The sequence below is a fragment of the Acinonyx jubatus genome, chromosome A2 (genome assembly GCF_027475565.1).
Source record: "Acinonyx jubatus isolate Ajub_Pintada_27869175 chromosome A2, VMU_Ajub_asm_v1.0, whole genome shotgun sequence".
In the NCBI taxonomy this organism is placed as follows: domain Eukaryota; kingdom Metazoa; phylum Chordata; class Mammalia; order Carnivora; family Felidae; genus Acinonyx; species Acinonyx jubatus.
Window position 1 is genome coordinate 72,140,588 of NC_069383.1, and position 17,846 is coordinate 72,158,433.

General features: G+C 39.6%; 2 protein-coding genes across 4 annotated transcripts in view; one reads left to right on the top strand and one right to left on the bottom strand.

Moving 5' to 3' along the window:
* Nucleotides 1-187: 187 nt before the first annotated feature.
* Nucleotides 188-7,634, bottom strand: RBM48 (RNA binding motif protein 48). Its single transcript, XM_015066516.3, has 5 exons — nucleotides 7,368-7,634; nucleotides 6,529-6,719; nucleotides 4,634-4,779; nucleotides 2,600-3,165; nucleotides 188-528 (listed from the first exon to the last, which is right to left on the bottom strand). The coding sequence occupies exons 1-5, from the start codon at nucleotides 7,476-7,478 to the stop codon at nucleotides 442-444; spliced, it is 1,101 nt and encodes a 366-aa protein (XP_014922002.1). The 5' UTR covers nucleotides 7,479-7,634; the 3' UTR covers nucleotides 188-441.
* A 97-nt stretch (nucleotides 7,635-7,731) lies between these two features.
* Nucleotides 7,732-17,846, top strand: part of PEX1 (peroxisomal biogenesis factor 1) — a 46,577-nt gene continuing 36,462 nt past the window's right edge. The window contains exons 1-5 of one of the 3 annotated variants that reach the window (XM_027071879.2): nucleotides 7,732-7,965; nucleotides 12,794-12,937; nucleotides 15,742-15,825; nucleotides 16,240-16,354; nucleotides 16,446-17,131. In XM_027071879.2, coding sequence (XP_026927680.1) covers nucleotides 7,837-7,965; nucleotides 12,794-12,937; nucleotides 15,742-15,825; nucleotides 16,240-16,354; nucleotides 16,446-17,131 — 1,158 coding nt within the window. In that variant the 5' untranslated portion in view covers nucleotides 7,732-7,836. The remainder of the gene's footprint in view (nucleotides 7,966-12,793; nucleotides 12,938-15,741; nucleotides 15,826-16,239; nucleotides 16,355-16,445; nucleotides 17,132-17,846) is intronic. The other 2 variants (XM_027071876.2, XM_027071875.2) reach the window with 2 other exon arrangements.

Genomic DNA, 17,846 nt, shown 5'->3' on the forward strand with positions numbered 1-17,846 from the left:
CTAATTTTATTTTTTAAGTTAGCCAACGACCTTGGCCCCTGTGGGAAATACTTTGACAACCCTCTTTTCTCCTGCTTCCTCAACCAGAGAAGTTGGAAACCTAAAACATTCACCATTCCAGACCTTCCTGGTTAGGAACAGCCATGAGCCCAGTTTTAGCCAATAAAATGTAACCAAAGTCACTGGATGGAGCTTCCGGAAAACTTTAATTTTTTTTTTTTTTTTTTTTTTTTTAAGGAACATATTTGGCTGACATGTATTCTGTGAATGATAAGCTAATTTTAAAAGATGAACCTTCATTAGATACAATAGCTTGAATGGTATCACAAAGAGGAGTGCACTAAAAAATACCAGCAGTAAAATCTCTTAAAGAATTAAAATGATAGGCTAAAAAATAAAAGATAAATAGTCCCTTAGAAAATATAATTTGCTGCTGGCAATCTATATTCTTCTTCTTTGTTTTAACGGACGACTTGTATGTACATCTTCCAGCTTGTCTTCTGGAGGTTTTGGCGTAGATGAAATTACCTAGTTTAAAAAAAAGAGAACCATCAAAACTTAGTTTTTATAGTACAAGAATAAATAAATTATTAGGAGAGGTAGGAGATACATCTAGTAGTTCAATTCCTGCTGTCACATTTAAGGCAGTTAGCCCAATTTCAGGTTACAGCCTATGGTCTACGCACAAAGTTTTCTGTCCAAACACTGATGGGAGTAAAATTTCTAAAGCCATGTAACAAGAAAAAAAAAAAACTTGAGGGGATAAGGGGATAATATACTCTACTTTAACAATCCTTTATAGATGTGAAGTCACTTGCTATTTTATAGACACAGATAGAGATCTCCATTCTGTGTAACCTGAAACACTGATAACATTTGATGTATTTACAGACATGGAGGCTTGACGGGGGTGGAGTATGAAAAATTGGAGAAATAAGTAGAAAATGGTATAATCCTCAATTTCCTAGGGAAGTGAAACCAAACACATCACTGGAAAAAGAGTTGACAATGAGTTAAAGCAGAGTAAGACAGTCTTCACTTAACATGTAAAATTATTAGAAACTGTGTAAGTTGTATTCAGTATTTCTCCATTTTGTTGTTCTATTGTCTCCTTACTTAGGATTTGGACCTAACAATTTTTTTCTTGAAAATATAGTCATTTCTGGCTGAGGGAGCTATGTACCTGCATCTATGCCTCAGTTCAACTGTATCTGAAGGAAGAAAAGGGCCAGCACAAACTCAAACATTTAAAAAGAGGCTTAAGCATGGAAATTGTGTTCACAGACTTTTAATATTATAACATAAGCCCTCATCCTTAATCAGATAGTAATTTTCAGGTAAAAACATGTACATAAAATAAATGAAGCTACCTTAGATTCCCTTAATCACATTGTAAAATACATTTACAACTGCGTGAAAAGCCCTTTCTGAACCTCCAGAGTTAAAGTTTAAAAGAAGGTTGTTTTCCCTCAGTTTGATTTATAAAAGGTTTACCCCACAAAAAGCTATCTTTCAAAAGCTAACTCAAATGTTAGCTTTCTTTTATTTGTGCTTAGAAAATGGAAAATGATTATGTAAATATGTAAAAAAATTAGTACTTAATTAGGACAGTTGAGTTGTAATCTATTTAAGAAGTTTACATTTTGAAATGCAGACCTTAGGGCCTAGTCTTTAGAATAATCTCACCTCATTCTATGGCTATCTTTATCAAAGAAGCAAAAACCATTTTGATGTAATTTGTAAGAACACTGAACTTGAGAAAAAGTTTTCCTTCAACACAATAATTCAGTACTTTGACACATAATAGAACCATTTGGGGAGCTTTAAAAAGAGAGGGCCTGGGCTCCACTCTCACAGATTGATCTCACGGACTGAAACCACTGCTTTTATGTTTTATATCTAGAATGACATAGAATATGTTCTGTTCATTTCTTTAATGTTTATTCTTGAGACAGAGAGAACAAGTGGGGGAGGAGCAGAGAGAAGGGGACAGAGGATCCAAAGCAGGCTCCTTGCTGACAGCAGAGAGCCTGATGCAGGGCTCAAACTCATGTACCAAGAGTTCATGACCTGAGCTGAAATCAAGAGTCAAATGCTCAATTGACTGAGCCACCCAGGCGCCTCTGTTCTGCTCACTGTTTAAAGCAAAGGCTAATGATATCAAAGCACATACTTTTCTGTTCATCAGATTCAGTTAATTCAACAGGAACTGTAGAAAAACACATCAAAAAACTGAAAACAGGGCGCCTGGGTGACGCAGTCAGTTAAGCGTCCGACTTCAGCCAGGTCACGATCTCGCGGTCCGTGAGTTCGAGCCCCGCGTCCGGCTCTGGGCTGATGGCTCAGAGCCTGGAGCCTGTTTCCGATTCTGTGTCTCCCTCTCTCTCTGCCCCTCCCCCATTCATGCTCTGTCTCTCTCTGTCCCAAAAATAAATAAACGTTGAAAAAAAAAATTAAAAAAAAATTAAAAAAAAAATTAAAAAAAAACTGAAAACAAAAAAAATTAATGACAATACTTTAGTTGCCACAAATCTCCATTTAGTTGTTAGCCCTATAACCAAATGATCTCTCAAAACAGTTTTTTTAAAAATGATCTTACCTCTTTAAGTTTATTCCGAATTAAATTTGCTGTCGTGTTCAACGAGTCATCGTGCATATCCACTTTGTGTAAGTCTGGTAACAGAGGCCCAATCATAACCTCATCACTACTCGTGCTTGTTCCAAGAAAAGTTCCAATTTTACGATCATCTTCTCTTCTTCTTTTCCGCTCCTGCAGTTGTGTTGTCCTAGGCATAAATCTGTCAACTGCCTCTGAAGAAGTAATAGCCTTCTGTGCGCCAGGGCAGACCGATGAATTTTTAAACGGTTTCACCCGTATTTTCTGCAAAGAGTCACTGTGCATACAATGCTCCAATGTTTCTTCATGGTTTCTACCATCCTGAGAGAAGTTTGATGCCCTGTCCATATGCTCCCCTGATGAACATGTACATTTCGAGGAAAAATAACATAAAGGCAATTCACAAGAATAAGGAAGACAAGGATCTGAGTTGCCAGTAGAAGTGTTCAAAGTGGCTGCACATCCAGAGGTCTCTGAATGGAAGTCCTGTCTAAAATCTTGTGTGTTTTTAAGCTCCGTAACCAGTTTCTTCTTTGTCACGTAATGATCTTTATGTTACAATTTAAAAGATGAGAGAAGAGGAAAAAAATGGTTTGTTTACTGTTTTCATTATTCAGAAATGTGTGATTTTAAAAACAAACACTACTTTAAAATGTTAACAAATGCTACCCTGAAAATTTTTTTTTCTTGAGCAGGTAATACATTCATGTGTTTAAAAAGTATAAAGGGTATATTAGTGTCACACTTCACACTTTCTTTACCCCCTATATGCCTGGTTTCTACCCTCCACCCAGAAGTAATCCCATTCTTACTTTCTTATTTATCTGTCCAGTATGTCTTACTTTTCTTCCCCCTGCCTACTCCTCTTTTTTTCCCCATAATAGCCATTTCTCTGCACCTTTGTGTTTTCCACTTAATTGTAGATCTTAGAGATTTTTTTTCCTAGGTCATTACATAGAATGCTCCTTTTTTTACAGCTTTGGAGCATTCTACTACATGAATGTATCATGCTGCTTAGTTGGTGTTTGTTAGTTTTTAAAGGAGGCAACAGGCTGGACCCATATTTTGTAATTTTATTTGGCACACAAACATAAGTTCTCCTGGAGCTATTCACATATCCCACAGGTTAAAAGTTCATTGTCTACAAGTGATCAGGGACTCTCAACAGCTCTCTTGCCAAATTTTAAGGTAAGTTTTCCAAGAGTCTTCCTACCTTCTATCTCTCTTCACCTCTGCCACCTGCCCTTTCCCCAATCACTCATTATATTCAATAGGTGTCTGCACAATTACTTTGTCCTTCAACTAAAGGGTAGATATTTAGTAATGTGGATTTCCAGTACTATTCAGATTTCAGACCACACACATTATTTCAGTCCAATTCTTAGTACTCTGTTCCTACAGTTCATGTACCAAAGCCCATGGCTCCATTCCAGGCACCTAGAATTTGTGTCTAGGGAAACTCAGTTGGGCATATGGGGCACCTGGCCAGCTGCTGGTCAAAAGTGGAACTTTTCCACAATTAGCAGTTTTAGATTAGCCGTTGGTAACTGGTCTGCAAATCATAATTGTTTCTCATTGCCTTTAGGTCAAACCTTAATTCCGCAGCCTGTGACACAATGCCCTTCATGATTCAGTTCCTGTCCTCTATCTTCCCTCTCACTGCAATCCCTGTGTTGTGGTTATCCTGTACTATTCATAGTTCCTTCAAACGCATACTGCTCATTTATTCCTCTGGACCTTTAAACTTTCCACCTGGCCGACCTTTCCATCTCTTCCTCTCGCCTCCTGAGTAATGTCTACTCCTTCAAAACTCAGCCACCTCTCTCATCCTATAGGAAGGCTTCCACAAACCAACATCTCTCCCTTTCCAGCCCATATTCCATAAGAGTGCTGCAGAGTTCTTAAATATTGTGATCATTTATTTGCCTCTCTTCCCACCAGACTGGGAGCTCCATGATGATATACCTAGCAGAGTGCCTTACACATTGAAGGTGTTTAGTAACAGGCTTTCCATACCTTTATTTTTAGTAGTTCTTGCTATATAAGCCTTCCTCTCCTGTAATTTTTTTCTAGTTTCTTCAACTGTTTCAAATTCTGGAGCATAGCACACGTGAAGCAATCCACCAAAGAAACTCTGTTCATCCATTTTTCTCTTGGCTGTCCTAAACAGAAATACATGCTAGCATGGTTTATTAATCTTGACTTACTTAGGATGATAGCTGAACTAGGATACAGTGCATTGATCTAAACAGTAAAGTTCAGCTTTTGTTATGTGTATATACTTCCTATGGGTTGGGAATTAAGATGTTCTCCTTATGGATGGTATTGATTCTACTGATGTAGGGAATACTCTTAGAACTCTCTATAGTGCTAACAGGTTTTGAGCTAAGTCATCCACACATATCCAGACCCCCTTTAACCAACTTAGGATCCCCAGCAGTTAACCTGAGGTACACAATCTATGGTCATGAAATACAGATTTCTCTGTGTTAAATTAAATGGCCCTTAAGAGTTAGCTCATACCCAGTTTAGTCTTTTCACCACAGTTTTGTTCCTATGATGGGATTCATATATAAAAATTCATATATAAAAATTCATATATAAAAATTCATATATAAAAATATATAAAAATTAATAATATTATAATTATAAAATCTTCAGTAATTGAGTAAATGCTGAATATATAACTAATCAATGACAAAGTCAAAGAATGGTATTCAAAAAATATTTATTAAACATGTATGACTGGCCAGGCATTATACTACAATAAATATTTAAGTACTTCTGTGCCCAGGGATAATGATAAAAATACTGATATTTTTCATGCACCAGGCAGTGCCTGAAATGCTTCACCTGAATTAATACTTCATAAAAACCCTATGATGAAACTGAGGCCTAGAAATATTTATAACTTAGCCATACTCACATTGGTTTGTAGAGCTACAATTCGAAGCAAGATATTGAACTTCACATAATATACTATGTGCTATGGGAGGTGCAAAAGTTCTAGCAAATATGTTTCCCTGACTATGAAGAGCAGGCTAGGGGGAAGTGATTAGGGGAAGTGAGATTACATATAAGAGCAAACTGAGAATAATATACAACCACATAAAATCAATTGCTTTTGTGGCAGGCTGCAAGTGCTATTTGTAGTACAGAAAGAAAATATGAATGATGGGGCTCCTGGCTGGCTTAGCTAGGTAGAGCATGCAACATTTGATCTTGGGGTTGTAAGTTTGAGCCCCATGTTGGGTATAGAGATTACTTAAAATCTTTAAAAAATATAAAGAAACTATGAATGGCAACAGCCAAAGAAGGATGAGTCTTGGAGCAAATTAGTGACAAGAATGGGGTCAACATAAAACTAGGTAAGGCATTTCATACTTCAGCCTTATTGGAGAAGAATTTATGTTACAGAGAAGACTGGAAAAAATGCGGTCAATTCACATAGATGCATAACAATAAGAACTTCAATACCTAACGTTTACTGCATTCTGAACAGGAGGCACTACACTTAGCCCTTTACATAGGTTATCTCATTATCCTCACACAACTTCAGTGAATAGGTCCTTTTACCATACAGATTTTACAGAATGGAAAAAAAACAGGCTTACTGAAGTTAAACAACTTGTCCAAAGTCATGATGTTAGTAAGCAGTGGAGCTCAAAAACTTAACTCCAAACCCATTTTTTAATCTACCACAATACACGACAGAAGATTCTTAAGCATGGGAATGACACAATGTGAATAGTGTTTTGATAAGGCTAACACTTAAGACTAGAGTAAGACCAGAGTAATACAGGGCAATATTAGGTTATTGGGTAATTCAGGTATAAATGAGGGAAAACCAGGGTCAAAATGATAGCAATGGGGATGGGGGAGACAAAACTTATGCTTAACTTGCAAATTACCTTGCACTTTGTAGATTCATAAATTTAATAAGATAAACTTCTGTAAAGTCTTCTGCTGGGTATTCATCTAGAGCATTATATTGTTCAATTGCACCATACAAAGCAAATCGCTCAACTAATTCCTTCATCGCTCCCACTGCAGGAACTCCTTGTATTAACAAGTACCGAGATTCCAAATTAATTGTATATACCTAAAAGAAATGCAAACACATAAAAATATACTTCCCCAAAAAGCCTAGGACAAAACTATTTTTAAAAACTGCTCTAGGGTTAATGAGTACACTTATCATGAAGAATACTGAGTAATATACAGAATTGCTGAATCACTATATTGCCCACCTGAAACTAACATAACACTGTATATTAGTTACACTGATATTTAAAGTAAAAAAGCTTAAAAAAAAAGCCTCTAAAAACAAGAAACATTCTGTTCAACCTGTCTGCAGAAAAAAAAAAAGTAAATTCACCCCACGAGAATCTAACTAAAGAATAAATTTTCTTCAATCGACATGTTTTCCAGAAGTTGGCTTGGGAGAAGTTACTACAAAGAGAGAACAAATATTCATTGAGTGCTTACCACGCACCACGCACTATTGTAAACACGAAAGATGCAATGACTAACACAAAGCACTGTGTTTGCGGAGCTGACGTTCTAGCAGTTGACCGAAGGGTTCTTGAGAATCTTTGGTAACTTGAGTACCAGAGATTCTCATACCCATCTGCAATGAGTGACGGATAGGATCGCAGCCTTTCAAACCTTTATTTACATATGCTGGGATGTGGGATCACAGCGAAAATAAAGCTCTCAAGGACAAAGGATGAAACCGAAATCACTTTACCTTGACAGCACGAGGCCGTCGCCCCTCCCGATACTTGGCCCGCGTGTCGCATACAGCCCTCTGGACATGGTGATCAAATACACCTCCAAGCTCCCCGCCACTAGCCGCCATCTTGACGGCTTGGCCCCTTGCAAAAACGACAACATCCGTCTCGTCGCACTCCCGCTCACCCAATAAGAGGGGGAGATAGGTCAAGGCGTGCCACGATTGGCTGGAGAATCGATAGCGTCGGGCATCGTTTCCTGTGAGTGTGACTTCGGTGAACGAGATGCCGCCCTCCAGCGGACCGGCGGAGAGGCCTCGGAGAGCTGGAGACGCTTGCTTGCCCACTCGGTACGGGGGCGAGGCGAGAGGGGCGTGGCCTCAGGGGGCGGGGCCGATCGATCTTCTCCGGTTCTGACACACTCGGCAGGCCCAGTGGCCCGAGTCCGCTGGAGCCTACGTTAGGAGGAATTTGTGCTTGCCGGCGATGTGGGGTGGCGATCGCCTGGCGGGTGCGGAGGGTGGTGGGGTAGCGGTGACTGTGGTCTTCACCAACGTTCGAGACTGCTTCCTCCACTTGCCGCGGCGTCTCGTGGCCCAGCTTCACTTGCTGCAGGTAAGGCGCCGGCCCTGGACGTGGGCCCCCAGCCCGGACTCGGGACACCTGGTCGGCAGCCTGGGGGCGGACCGAGTCAAGGTCTTTCAGGGACGCGGCGGCGGCTCGGGCCTCTCCCGGAGGCGTGGAACGGGCTGCCTTTCCGTCTCCGCCGAGCCGTTCCGAGGCCAGACTGAAGGCCCCTCGAGGGCAGGGCCCGCGGGGGGCACACTCTGCAGCCCACACCACGTCTGGTGCAGCACTGGGCCTTAAACTTATCCTATTCCAGGTGTTTTCACTCGCTAAGAGTGGGCTTTCAATCATCCCAGTGTTCTACGTGTGCTTTGGGAAATATTCCTCACTCCAGTTTGGAAAGGCTCCTGGGAAGTCGGTAATTTTTATTACCTTCAAGAATGTTTTTCCTGCTAGTGATTTCCTGGTGCCTGCCCTGCCGTCCGGGCCTCCAGAGGGAGGGGCAGATTTGGTTTGCAGAGTCCCTGTTAAGTGAAGGGCACGTTAACAGAGACTAAGCACCGTCTCCCTGAGCAGGGTAGGTTAGAAAATGAAGGTTCTTCCCTGTGTCGCCGATGCTCGGAACCCATCCGAGGTGTACCAGGAATGTGCAGTAGAATTATGCATACTTGGAAGTACAGAGGTAGGTTTGCTTGAAACTCTGTCGTCAGTTGCCCTTCTAAGCACTGGCAGAGACAGCATCCGTATTTTCATAAGTAGAAATAGAGGCACATAGTCTACAAGTGTGAGTGTGCTTATGCGGGCAGAAGGATAGGATATTTGAAATCCTCAGAAATCGTGGATGCATGGTACCCAGCACTGACTGATCATGCAGGAAATATTTAATAGTTTACAGTAATTTTTTAAAATTTTTTTAACATTTATTTATTTTTGAGACAGAGAGAGACAGAGCATGAACGGGGGAGGGTCAGAGAGAGAGGGATCCGAAACAGGCTCCAGGCTCTGAGTGGTCAGCACAGAGCCGTATGCGGGGCTTGAATTCACGGACCGCGAGATCGTGACCTGAGCTGAAGTCGGACGCTTAACCGACTGAGCCACCCGGGTGCCCCAATAGTTTACAATAATTTTAAGTATCCTACTTTTTCACTTTACTTCTCTGTAATTTATTCTGGATAATTTTCCCCCTAGAATTACTGGGCTAGGGGGCATGGCTAATTATTAAAGCATAAAGTCATGAGTTGGGAGTTAATGGGTTGAATTATTTTATTTGGGTTGAAGCATGGAGTACATAATATCTATAATGTTGAAATGAGAAGAGGGCCAGAACAATGGCCTTCTGGCCTGTGTCAGACTTACCTTGAGCTTTTAAAAATACGAATGTTCTGTTCCTTCCTCAGGCCTACTGAACCAGAATCTTGGGGAGTGAACTTCAGGCATCTGTAATTTAAAAAGTAACTTTGGGCTATTTGGATGTACAAGAATTGGGACCCACTGTTACAGATTCCTAGGTTGTTGATGGTGAAAGGAACGTTGGGTATCTAGGACATTTCTGTACTCACTGGCACTCCTAGGCTGGTATTTCCACACAGTTAATTTGTCCTCTTGTCTCTCACTCAGTGTGCAGCACTGTTTTTTCCATAACCCTGCTCCTTTCCACTTGTGTATTTGTGCTATTCTTTCTTCCCAAAATGTTTTCCCTCCTTCCATGACTTTAAAAACTGAGCATAATCAATCTTACCTCCTCTGCCTAGCTTTCAGATTCTCTGTTGCTCACCTGTGTCTCCTTTTCAAAACTTCACTGCTCTGTTTATGTGACACATCTCCCTTGTCATGCTCTGTGTTTCAAGTATTGTTTTGTTTATCCAAGTTCTTATTTCAGGACTGGGTACCCAGTAGATGCTTTAACTCAGGATTTTTTAATCTTGGCTCTTTAGGCTGGATAATTTTTTCTTATGGGGGATTGTGCTGGGTATGGTAAGATGTTTACAGGAACTTTGATCTCTAGGCCCTACATACCAGTAGCATCTCTCCCCTTCAGTAATGACAGCTAAAAATGTCTCCAGACATTGCCGGATGTCTCCTGGGAAACAAAATCACCCTTGTGTTGAGAACCATTGCTTTACCTGAGTTATTTTGTCTGTATGCTAGGCTCAGTGCTTGCTGTGACGGCTGAAATGGGGGAAAGGATTCACGTCCACACTGAATTCAAACAAATAAACCTAAATGGCCATCCGGAAATGGCCAGGTACAGACTTGTCATTTCTTTTGTGTTAGCAAAAGATAACCTAGGCCTCAAATCTGGCCAGTCCTAAGGCATGACTACCTGTGATTTCACCTGAAAAGTTCCCTCCATATTATACCAATACCACAGGTAATGGCAAAAGCAGATATTTACTGATTGAATTCCTGGGAGAGGGGCTCCTCTCTTTCCAGTCTGTGGGTTTCTTCTCTTTACCTGAGTGCCCAGTGGTTCTGCAGTTCAGGTGGAAAATGTTTTACATGAAAATGGACTCACAATATTAGTTTGCAAAATCCAACTGAACGTGTATTATGATTATGGAGCTGGTTATTACACATTGACCAAAGGAATAATTGAAGTATTTTTCCTGTTTAACAAAGTCAGTTTTTCCCTTTTCCAGTGAGTTGGTAGAATTCTCATTTTTGATATTTCAGGCCATATTTTGCATCTCCTTATTTAACATCTCTAGTTTTAAAAGTTTCTTCTGTAGGGGTGCCTGGCTGACTCAGTCGGTGGAGTGTGCAACTCTTGATCGCGGGCTTGTGAGTTTGAGGCCCACATTAGGTGTAGAGATTACTTAAAAATAAATAAATTTAAAACCTGCCCCATTTAAAAAAATAAAATTTTCTTCTTATGAAATAAGAGTTGATCTGGATTATATGCCACTGACTGATGAAACTGTGGAAAACACCCAGGGAGTTGGTCATCTTCACCCTGTAACCTCAGCTAACATACTTACAGCTGACATAATAATCTGGAATTTGACTCCAGTCCAGTGCTCTGTATACTTTATTACACTGTGCTTAGCATCAGCAAGAACAGTTAGACTATCCTGTGAATTGTGAGAAAAATTATACAATTAAGAGATACACGATGACTTTCTTGTATAAAAAGTTTTAATAACATGGTTAGTTGAAAGTACATTATATTGCCTCAAAATCCTTTGAAATTTTTCCTATTTAAAGAAACACAGTAGGGGTGCCTGGGTGGCTTAGTCAATTGAGTGTCAGATTCGACTCAGCTCATGATCTTCTGAGTTCAAGACTTACATGGGGCTCGCTGCTGTCAGCACAGAGCCCACTGTGGATCCTCTGCCCTCTCTCCCCCTACCCCGCCCGTGCCCTCTCTCAAAAATGAAATATTTAAAAAAAAGAAAGAAGCACAATAAGCAGCCTATAACCAGTTTTGAGGTAGTAAGATTTGATGGAAATGAATGAATTTAATATTTAACAATTCAGTGCATCAATGACTTAATTTTAATATTAATAAATGACTTTAATAATACTAAAATGTCATGAAGTGGTAAGTTTTCATGGCTATCAATGAAGTCCTTTTAATTTTTTTAAGTGTTTATTTTTGAGAGAGAGAGAGAGAGAGACAGAACAGGAGTGGGGGAGGGGCAGGGAGAGAGGGAGACAGAATCTGAAACAGGCTCCAAGCTCTGAGCTGTCAGCATAGAGTCTGATGAGGGACTCGAACCCACGAGCCATGAGATCATGACCTGAGCTGAAGTCAGACACTCAACTAACTGAGCCACGCAGGAATCCTGAGAACACATTTTTTAAAATATTTTTATTTTTAAGTAATCTCTATACCCAACATGGGACTCAAACCTAGAATCCCGAGATCAAGAGTCGCATGCTGCACCTACCGAGCAGCCAGGCGCCCTGAAAATACATGTTATATTTTGATTTAATTACTTGCACATACAATTTCTTAGTTCTAAAGCTTAAAGTTATTTAAGAAGCTGCATAATATAAAATTTATGGAAGTGTACATAAGAAGCTGCTAATAGTAATTACCTCTGGGAACAGGAACCTGCCTTCATGTTTTATGCTTTTGTAATTTTTGTGGTTTTACCATGTGCATTTATTCCCCTTTAATAAACATACTGTTACATTAAAAAAATTTTTTTAATGTTTGTTTATTTTTGAGAGAGAGAGAGAGAGTCAGAGTGCAAGCTGGGAAGGGGCAGAGAGAGAGGGAGACACAGAATCCAAAGTAGGCTCCAGGCTCTGAGCTGTCAGCACAGAGCCCGACATGGGGCTTGAACCCACAAACTGAGATCATGACCTGAGCTGAAGTCGGACGCTTAACTGACTGAGCCACCTAGGCGCCCCAGGTATATTTTTAATGATCATGATATATTTCTACTTACTGACTCATGCTTTACCAAAATGGTAAATTTGTAACTTATTTAATGATATTCTTATTAATAGATATTTGAGACAGTTCTAAGTTTTTACTGTTACAGAAAATATTGCAGAGATATGTTTTGGTGTGGTTTTCTTCTGTCAATCATTAATTCAGAATAAATATTCAAATATATACATCTAGCTCAAAGTTTATATAAATTCATTGGCTACCTGTTGCCATTTTGAATTCTGGAATGGTTGAATCAATTTGTATTGCCATCATAAGAATGTAAGAGTATTGGTTTCACCCACAGCATCACCAGTCTTGGGTATTAGAAATGATTATAGTTTTTTAAATGCTCTGATGTGCACAACCAAGACCTATCGCCTATCTATAGAACTCTTTTTGTATGTGTGGATTGCAATAATAGTTTATCTTTAATGTGAATACAGAAAAGCACACAAAAACTCTCATACACCTCCTTTCTTCTTTAATGAATAGAATCAAGCTATAGAAGTGGCCTGGGGTCATCAGCCTGCATTCTTGAGCTGGGTAGAAGGCCGGCATTTTAGTGATCAAGGTGACAGTGTGGCTGAAATTAACAGACAACTTGGTCAGAAACTTGGACTCTCAAATGGGGACCAGGTGAGTACAAAATGTGATGACTGTAACTTTTTCCTGATGTCACATAATATAACAATGGAAAGTAAACATTCAAATTAATTTTTTAAGGAGGTGAGATGACACCTAACTTGTGTGCTGCTATAACCAGTCCAGGATATGCAAGTTGACTGTAAGCTCTGTTGTTAAATCTTTATCTTGTATTCTGCTCCCTAGTTGATTTTGTGTTCTATCTATTTCACTCACTTTCCAGGTTCCCTAATTTTGTTTGTGTGCAATTATTTTTACTTTATGAATTATTGAGTTTTACTTACTATTACTAGACTTCATTTGCTTCCAGCAAATCTTCTAACCTTCCAGAGTCATACCTGATTTTTAAAAAAATCTATCCAACAAAAAAGTTGTTATTTTTCTATTTTTGTCTTGCCTATGAATTTAATTGTAAACCTCAAAGCTTAAGGACTTACATCTAGTTTTTCATTTTATTGTATTCACCAATTTATGTCCTTCTAAATACTTTAAACTATGGAAATAATACATATTCATTGCAAATATTTACAATTGAAAGTAAAAAAAAATGGATTTCTCTAACCCCAGCCTCAGAATGAATGTGTACTGTATGTTGGGATCTTAGTACACCTTTAGGATTTAAAGAATGGGAGGAAGGAAAGGAAAGGGAAGGAAGAATACACATTTTTTTTTTTTAATCATACACATTTTCTGCAGTTTTCCCCACAAAGTATATCAGAGGTACCTTTCCACATACTACAGTATGCATTGAACATCTCTGAATCCGTATAGAATGAAACATTACAGATTGACTTACAGAGTCCAGGGGGCTACACATTGAAAATTCTGATAGGTGGGGCTAAACTGCATTCTATTACCAGCTTCCCATAACAGTATATGAGAATGTTACATCTCTTTATCTTGTTTTGAACATAGACTAATTTTGTTCATGCTTGCTTTTGATAATGAGAAAAGGCCACTAATGAGAAATCCATAGTCCTAGTATTAGTCCTTCGCTTACCCTAAGTCTTTGTTAGAATCTTAAAACTTTAGCACCAGAGTGACTTAGACATCACTAATTTTGGTTCCTTGCTCTACAAACCTAGGGAGACAGAACATTTTGCCCAGGATTGCACAGCAAGTTAAAGTTCTGCTCTCTTAGAATATGTGGTACTTTCCAGAGAGAAACACCAGCTTCTTGTCCCTGATCTTGATGTCTTCATCTGCCTCTGAACAGGCCTGTTGGTTTCTAATGCCTGTTTGCTTCAGAATGAACTTTTACCTGATTTTCTGCAGATCTTCTGTATTGTAGCAATACCACTAAGTCACTGTCTCCGAAAGAATAGGAACAAGGTGAACCGGCTCGCCCAGGACTCTAGCTTCTTGGTGGGTGCGAGCTGCTCTGTGCTTCCCTGGAATCGCCCCTTTCAAACAGGGTGTATGGGGAAATACTAACGGGAAATTCACTGAGGGTGAAGCACTTGGGGGAAATTCTGCTCCAATCCGCAGAAGCAATAAAGGAAGGGCTGGTTAACTGGAGCATGTAACATTTGGTGGCTTCGGATTTTACTCCTCAATCCTCAGAAATGCCTAAAGAAAGGGAAAAGAAAGTTAGGTGGTAGATTGCAGCTTCTTGAAACACTAACATTTCTTTCTTTCTTTTTTTTAAATTTTTTTCTTTTATTTTGAGAGAGAGAGAGGGAGAGAGAGTGAGTGCAGGGAGGGATAGAGAGAGAGAGAATCCCAAGCAGGCTCCACACTGTCAGCATGGAGCCCAGTGCAGGGCTCATGAACTGATGTAGGGCTCATGACCATGGTGAGATCATGACCTGAGCTGAAATCAAGAGTTGGACACTTAACTGACCGAGCAACTCAGGTGCCCTATCTTTTTATTTTTTTTTAAGTTCTATTTATTTATTTCTCGAACTCACAACCTCGAGATCAAGAGTTGCATGCTCTGACTGAGCCAGCCAGGCACCCCAAAAGACACACTGGCATTTCATATGTATCTGTAGACTGGAATGAGGGTATATTTGTTTTACTTTACTTTTAGCTGTGAATGTTTATACTTCTAAATAATTTTCTCTGATCTCTGAGCATTTTTTTTTTTCTTTTCTAGACTTTTCTAGAAGTACCATGCAGGTTAGTTATAAAACTAAAAGTCTTAAAACTTCTAGAAATAATAGAGTGTGTATATGCTAGATTAAGCCATGACTTGATGACATTGTTTCTTCTTCTATTTTCTTTTAAGTTTATTTATTTATTTTGAGAGAGAGAGAGAGAGAGAGAGCATGGGCAGGGGAGGGGCCAAGAGAGAGGGAGAGAGAGAGAATCCCAAGCAGGCTCCATGCCATCAGCACAGAGCCTGACGCAGGGCTCAAACTCACGAACTGTGAGATCGTGACCTGAGCCGAAGTCGGATGCTTAACCAACTGAGCCACCTAGGCACCCTTCTCGCATTTTTAAATTACATTTCTTTTGTTAATGGTTATCTTTATTTTGTTTTTTGTTTTTTAAATCTGTTGTGCTAGGGTGTATTTTCTTTTTTTCTATAATTAGTTGTGAAACAATTTTTCCTAAAATGTTGGGGTGTATGAAGGCCTAGCTAAGAATAGGTACTTAATAAATATTTGTCAAATAAAGGTCCACCCAGTGCAGGCAGGCACACACTCACACAGGCACGCACACTCGTTCATTCACTCACTCACACTTTATTATTTACCTAAAGAGAGAACTTCTTCTTTTCTAGGGATGCAAAAAAAAATTTTTTTTACAAAAAAATATTTTAAAAGTAGTTTTACATTTTTTATTTATTCCAGGTATTTCTCAAGCTGTGCTCCCATGTGGTGTCTTGTCAACAAGTGGAGGTGGAACCCCTATCAGCAGATGATTGGGAGATACTGGTAAAGAAAACACAACGAGAATTATCCCGGTTTAAGGTTAAACTGCTTCAAAATAGTTGTTTGTTTGTATTGAAGTATAGTTGACGTACAATGTTACAGTAGTTTCAGGCATACAACATAGTGATTCAACATCTCTGTACATTACGCTGTGCTCACAAGTGTAGCTGCCATCTGTCCCCATACAACACTGTGATGATACCACTGACTATATTTCCTATGCTGTACCTTTTAGCCCTGTGACTTACTCCTTCCATAACTGGAAGCCAAAATATCAGTGTCTCTAGATTTCTCTTTTCTGAGCTTCATTATATATTCTGAGCTGGTTCGAGTTATAAGAATGACTTGTGATTTCCTTACCAGACACAGAATGGACTAAACATGAAGTGAATTGATTTGTTTGTTTGTTGGTTGTAGGAACTGCATGCTGCTTCCCTTGAACAGCATCTGCTAGATCAAATTCGAATAGTTTTTCCGAAAGCCATTTTTCCTGTTTGGGTTGATCAACAAACTTACATATTCATCCAAATTGGTAGGTGTTATTATATTTTTCCACTGTACTCCATGGTAATGCATCCATAGCAGAGGTGAACACGTACTAATGAGCTTTATTTTCCACACAGTTGCACTGATTCCAGCTGCTGCTTATGGAAGGCTGGAAGCTGACACCACACTCCTTATTCAGCCAAAGACCCGCCAGGCCAAAGAGAAGACAGTTTCAAAAGCAGATAATGCACATGGGAAATTTCACAATAGGTCTAATAAAACAGAAGTTACAGTTGACTCACCATCCGTGCCAAGCTTATGGACTTTGATAGGAAGCATTTTTTCTTTTGGGTCTGAGAAGAAACAAGAGCTATCTTGGGGTTTAACTGAAATGAATGCATTCAAAAATATGCAGTCCAAAGTCGTTCCTCTAGACAATATTTTTAGAGTGTGCAAATCGCAGCCTCCCAGTATGTGTAATGCCACAGCAACTTCTGAGTTTCGCAAACACTATGCCGTTCATGTATTTCCATGGGACCAGGAATATTTTGATGTGGAGCCCAGCTTTACTGTGACCTATGGAAAGCTAATTAAGCTACTTTCTCCAAAGCAACAGCAAAGTAAAACAAAACAAAATGTCCTGTCACCTGAAAAAGGGAAGCAGATATCAGAACCACTAGATCAAAAACAAATCAGCTCAGACCATACTCAAGAAGCTGCTAAGTCCTGTGTGCTAAAGGTTGTCTGGAATGGACTTGAGGAATTGAAGAATGCCACAAAGTACACCAAAGACATAGAAGCGCTTCATCTTGGGAAAGTCTGGGTTAGTATAAATTTTGAGAGAAAGCAATTTCATGTTGCTTGAAATTCTCCAAATTCTGAGTTAGAATAATATTTTATATACAATTTGAAAATCAGTATAAGAAGTGGTGTCTAAAGTCCCTGCAGGGGCACATTTCTGATTATATGGTAAAGTCCTTGTTTGGGTAAAGATTGTGTATATTCTGGTTAAGTAAACTTGGACAGCTATAAGTTTAGATAGTTACAGGCCCAGAGAGGTAAAAATTACTTGCCTTAGGTTACACAGTAAATAAAACTAGGATTTATGCCCAGGTGTGCCAACTCTAGAGTTCATGCTTAGCCTGGGGTGCCCTACAAAGCCTCACAATTTTTTTTTAAAGTGTATTTATTTTGAGGGGGCGCCTGGGTGGCTCAGTCGGTTAAGCTTCCGACTTCGGCTCAGGTCATGATCTCGCGGTTCGTGAGTTCGAGCCCCGCATCGGGCTCTGTGCTGACAGCTCAGAGCCTGGAGCCTGTTTCAGATTCTGTGTCTCCCTCTCTCTCTGACCCTCCCCTGCTCATGCTTTGTCTCTCTCTGTCTCAAAAATAAATAAAACATTAAAAAAATAATAATAATTAAAGTATTTATTTTGAGAGAGGGCACGTGCATGCATGAGCAGTGGAAGAGCAGAGAGAGAGAAAGGGGGAGGGAAAACCACACTCTCAGCATGGAACCTTACATAGGGCTCTAACTCACG

Coding starts and splice junctions, on each gene's coding strand:
- RBM48 (XM_015066516.3), bottom strand. CDS start 7,478: ATGGCGGCTAGTGGCGGGGAGCTTGGAGGTGTATTTGATCACCATGTC. Junction 6,720..7,367: donor GACGGCCTCGTGCTGTCAAG/GTAAAGTGATTT, acceptor CATTTCTTTTAG/GTATATACAATTAATTTGGA. Junction 3,166..4,633: donor AAGAACTACTAAAAATAAAG/GTATGGAAAGCC, acceptor TGTAACATAAAG/ATCATTACGTGACAAAGAAG.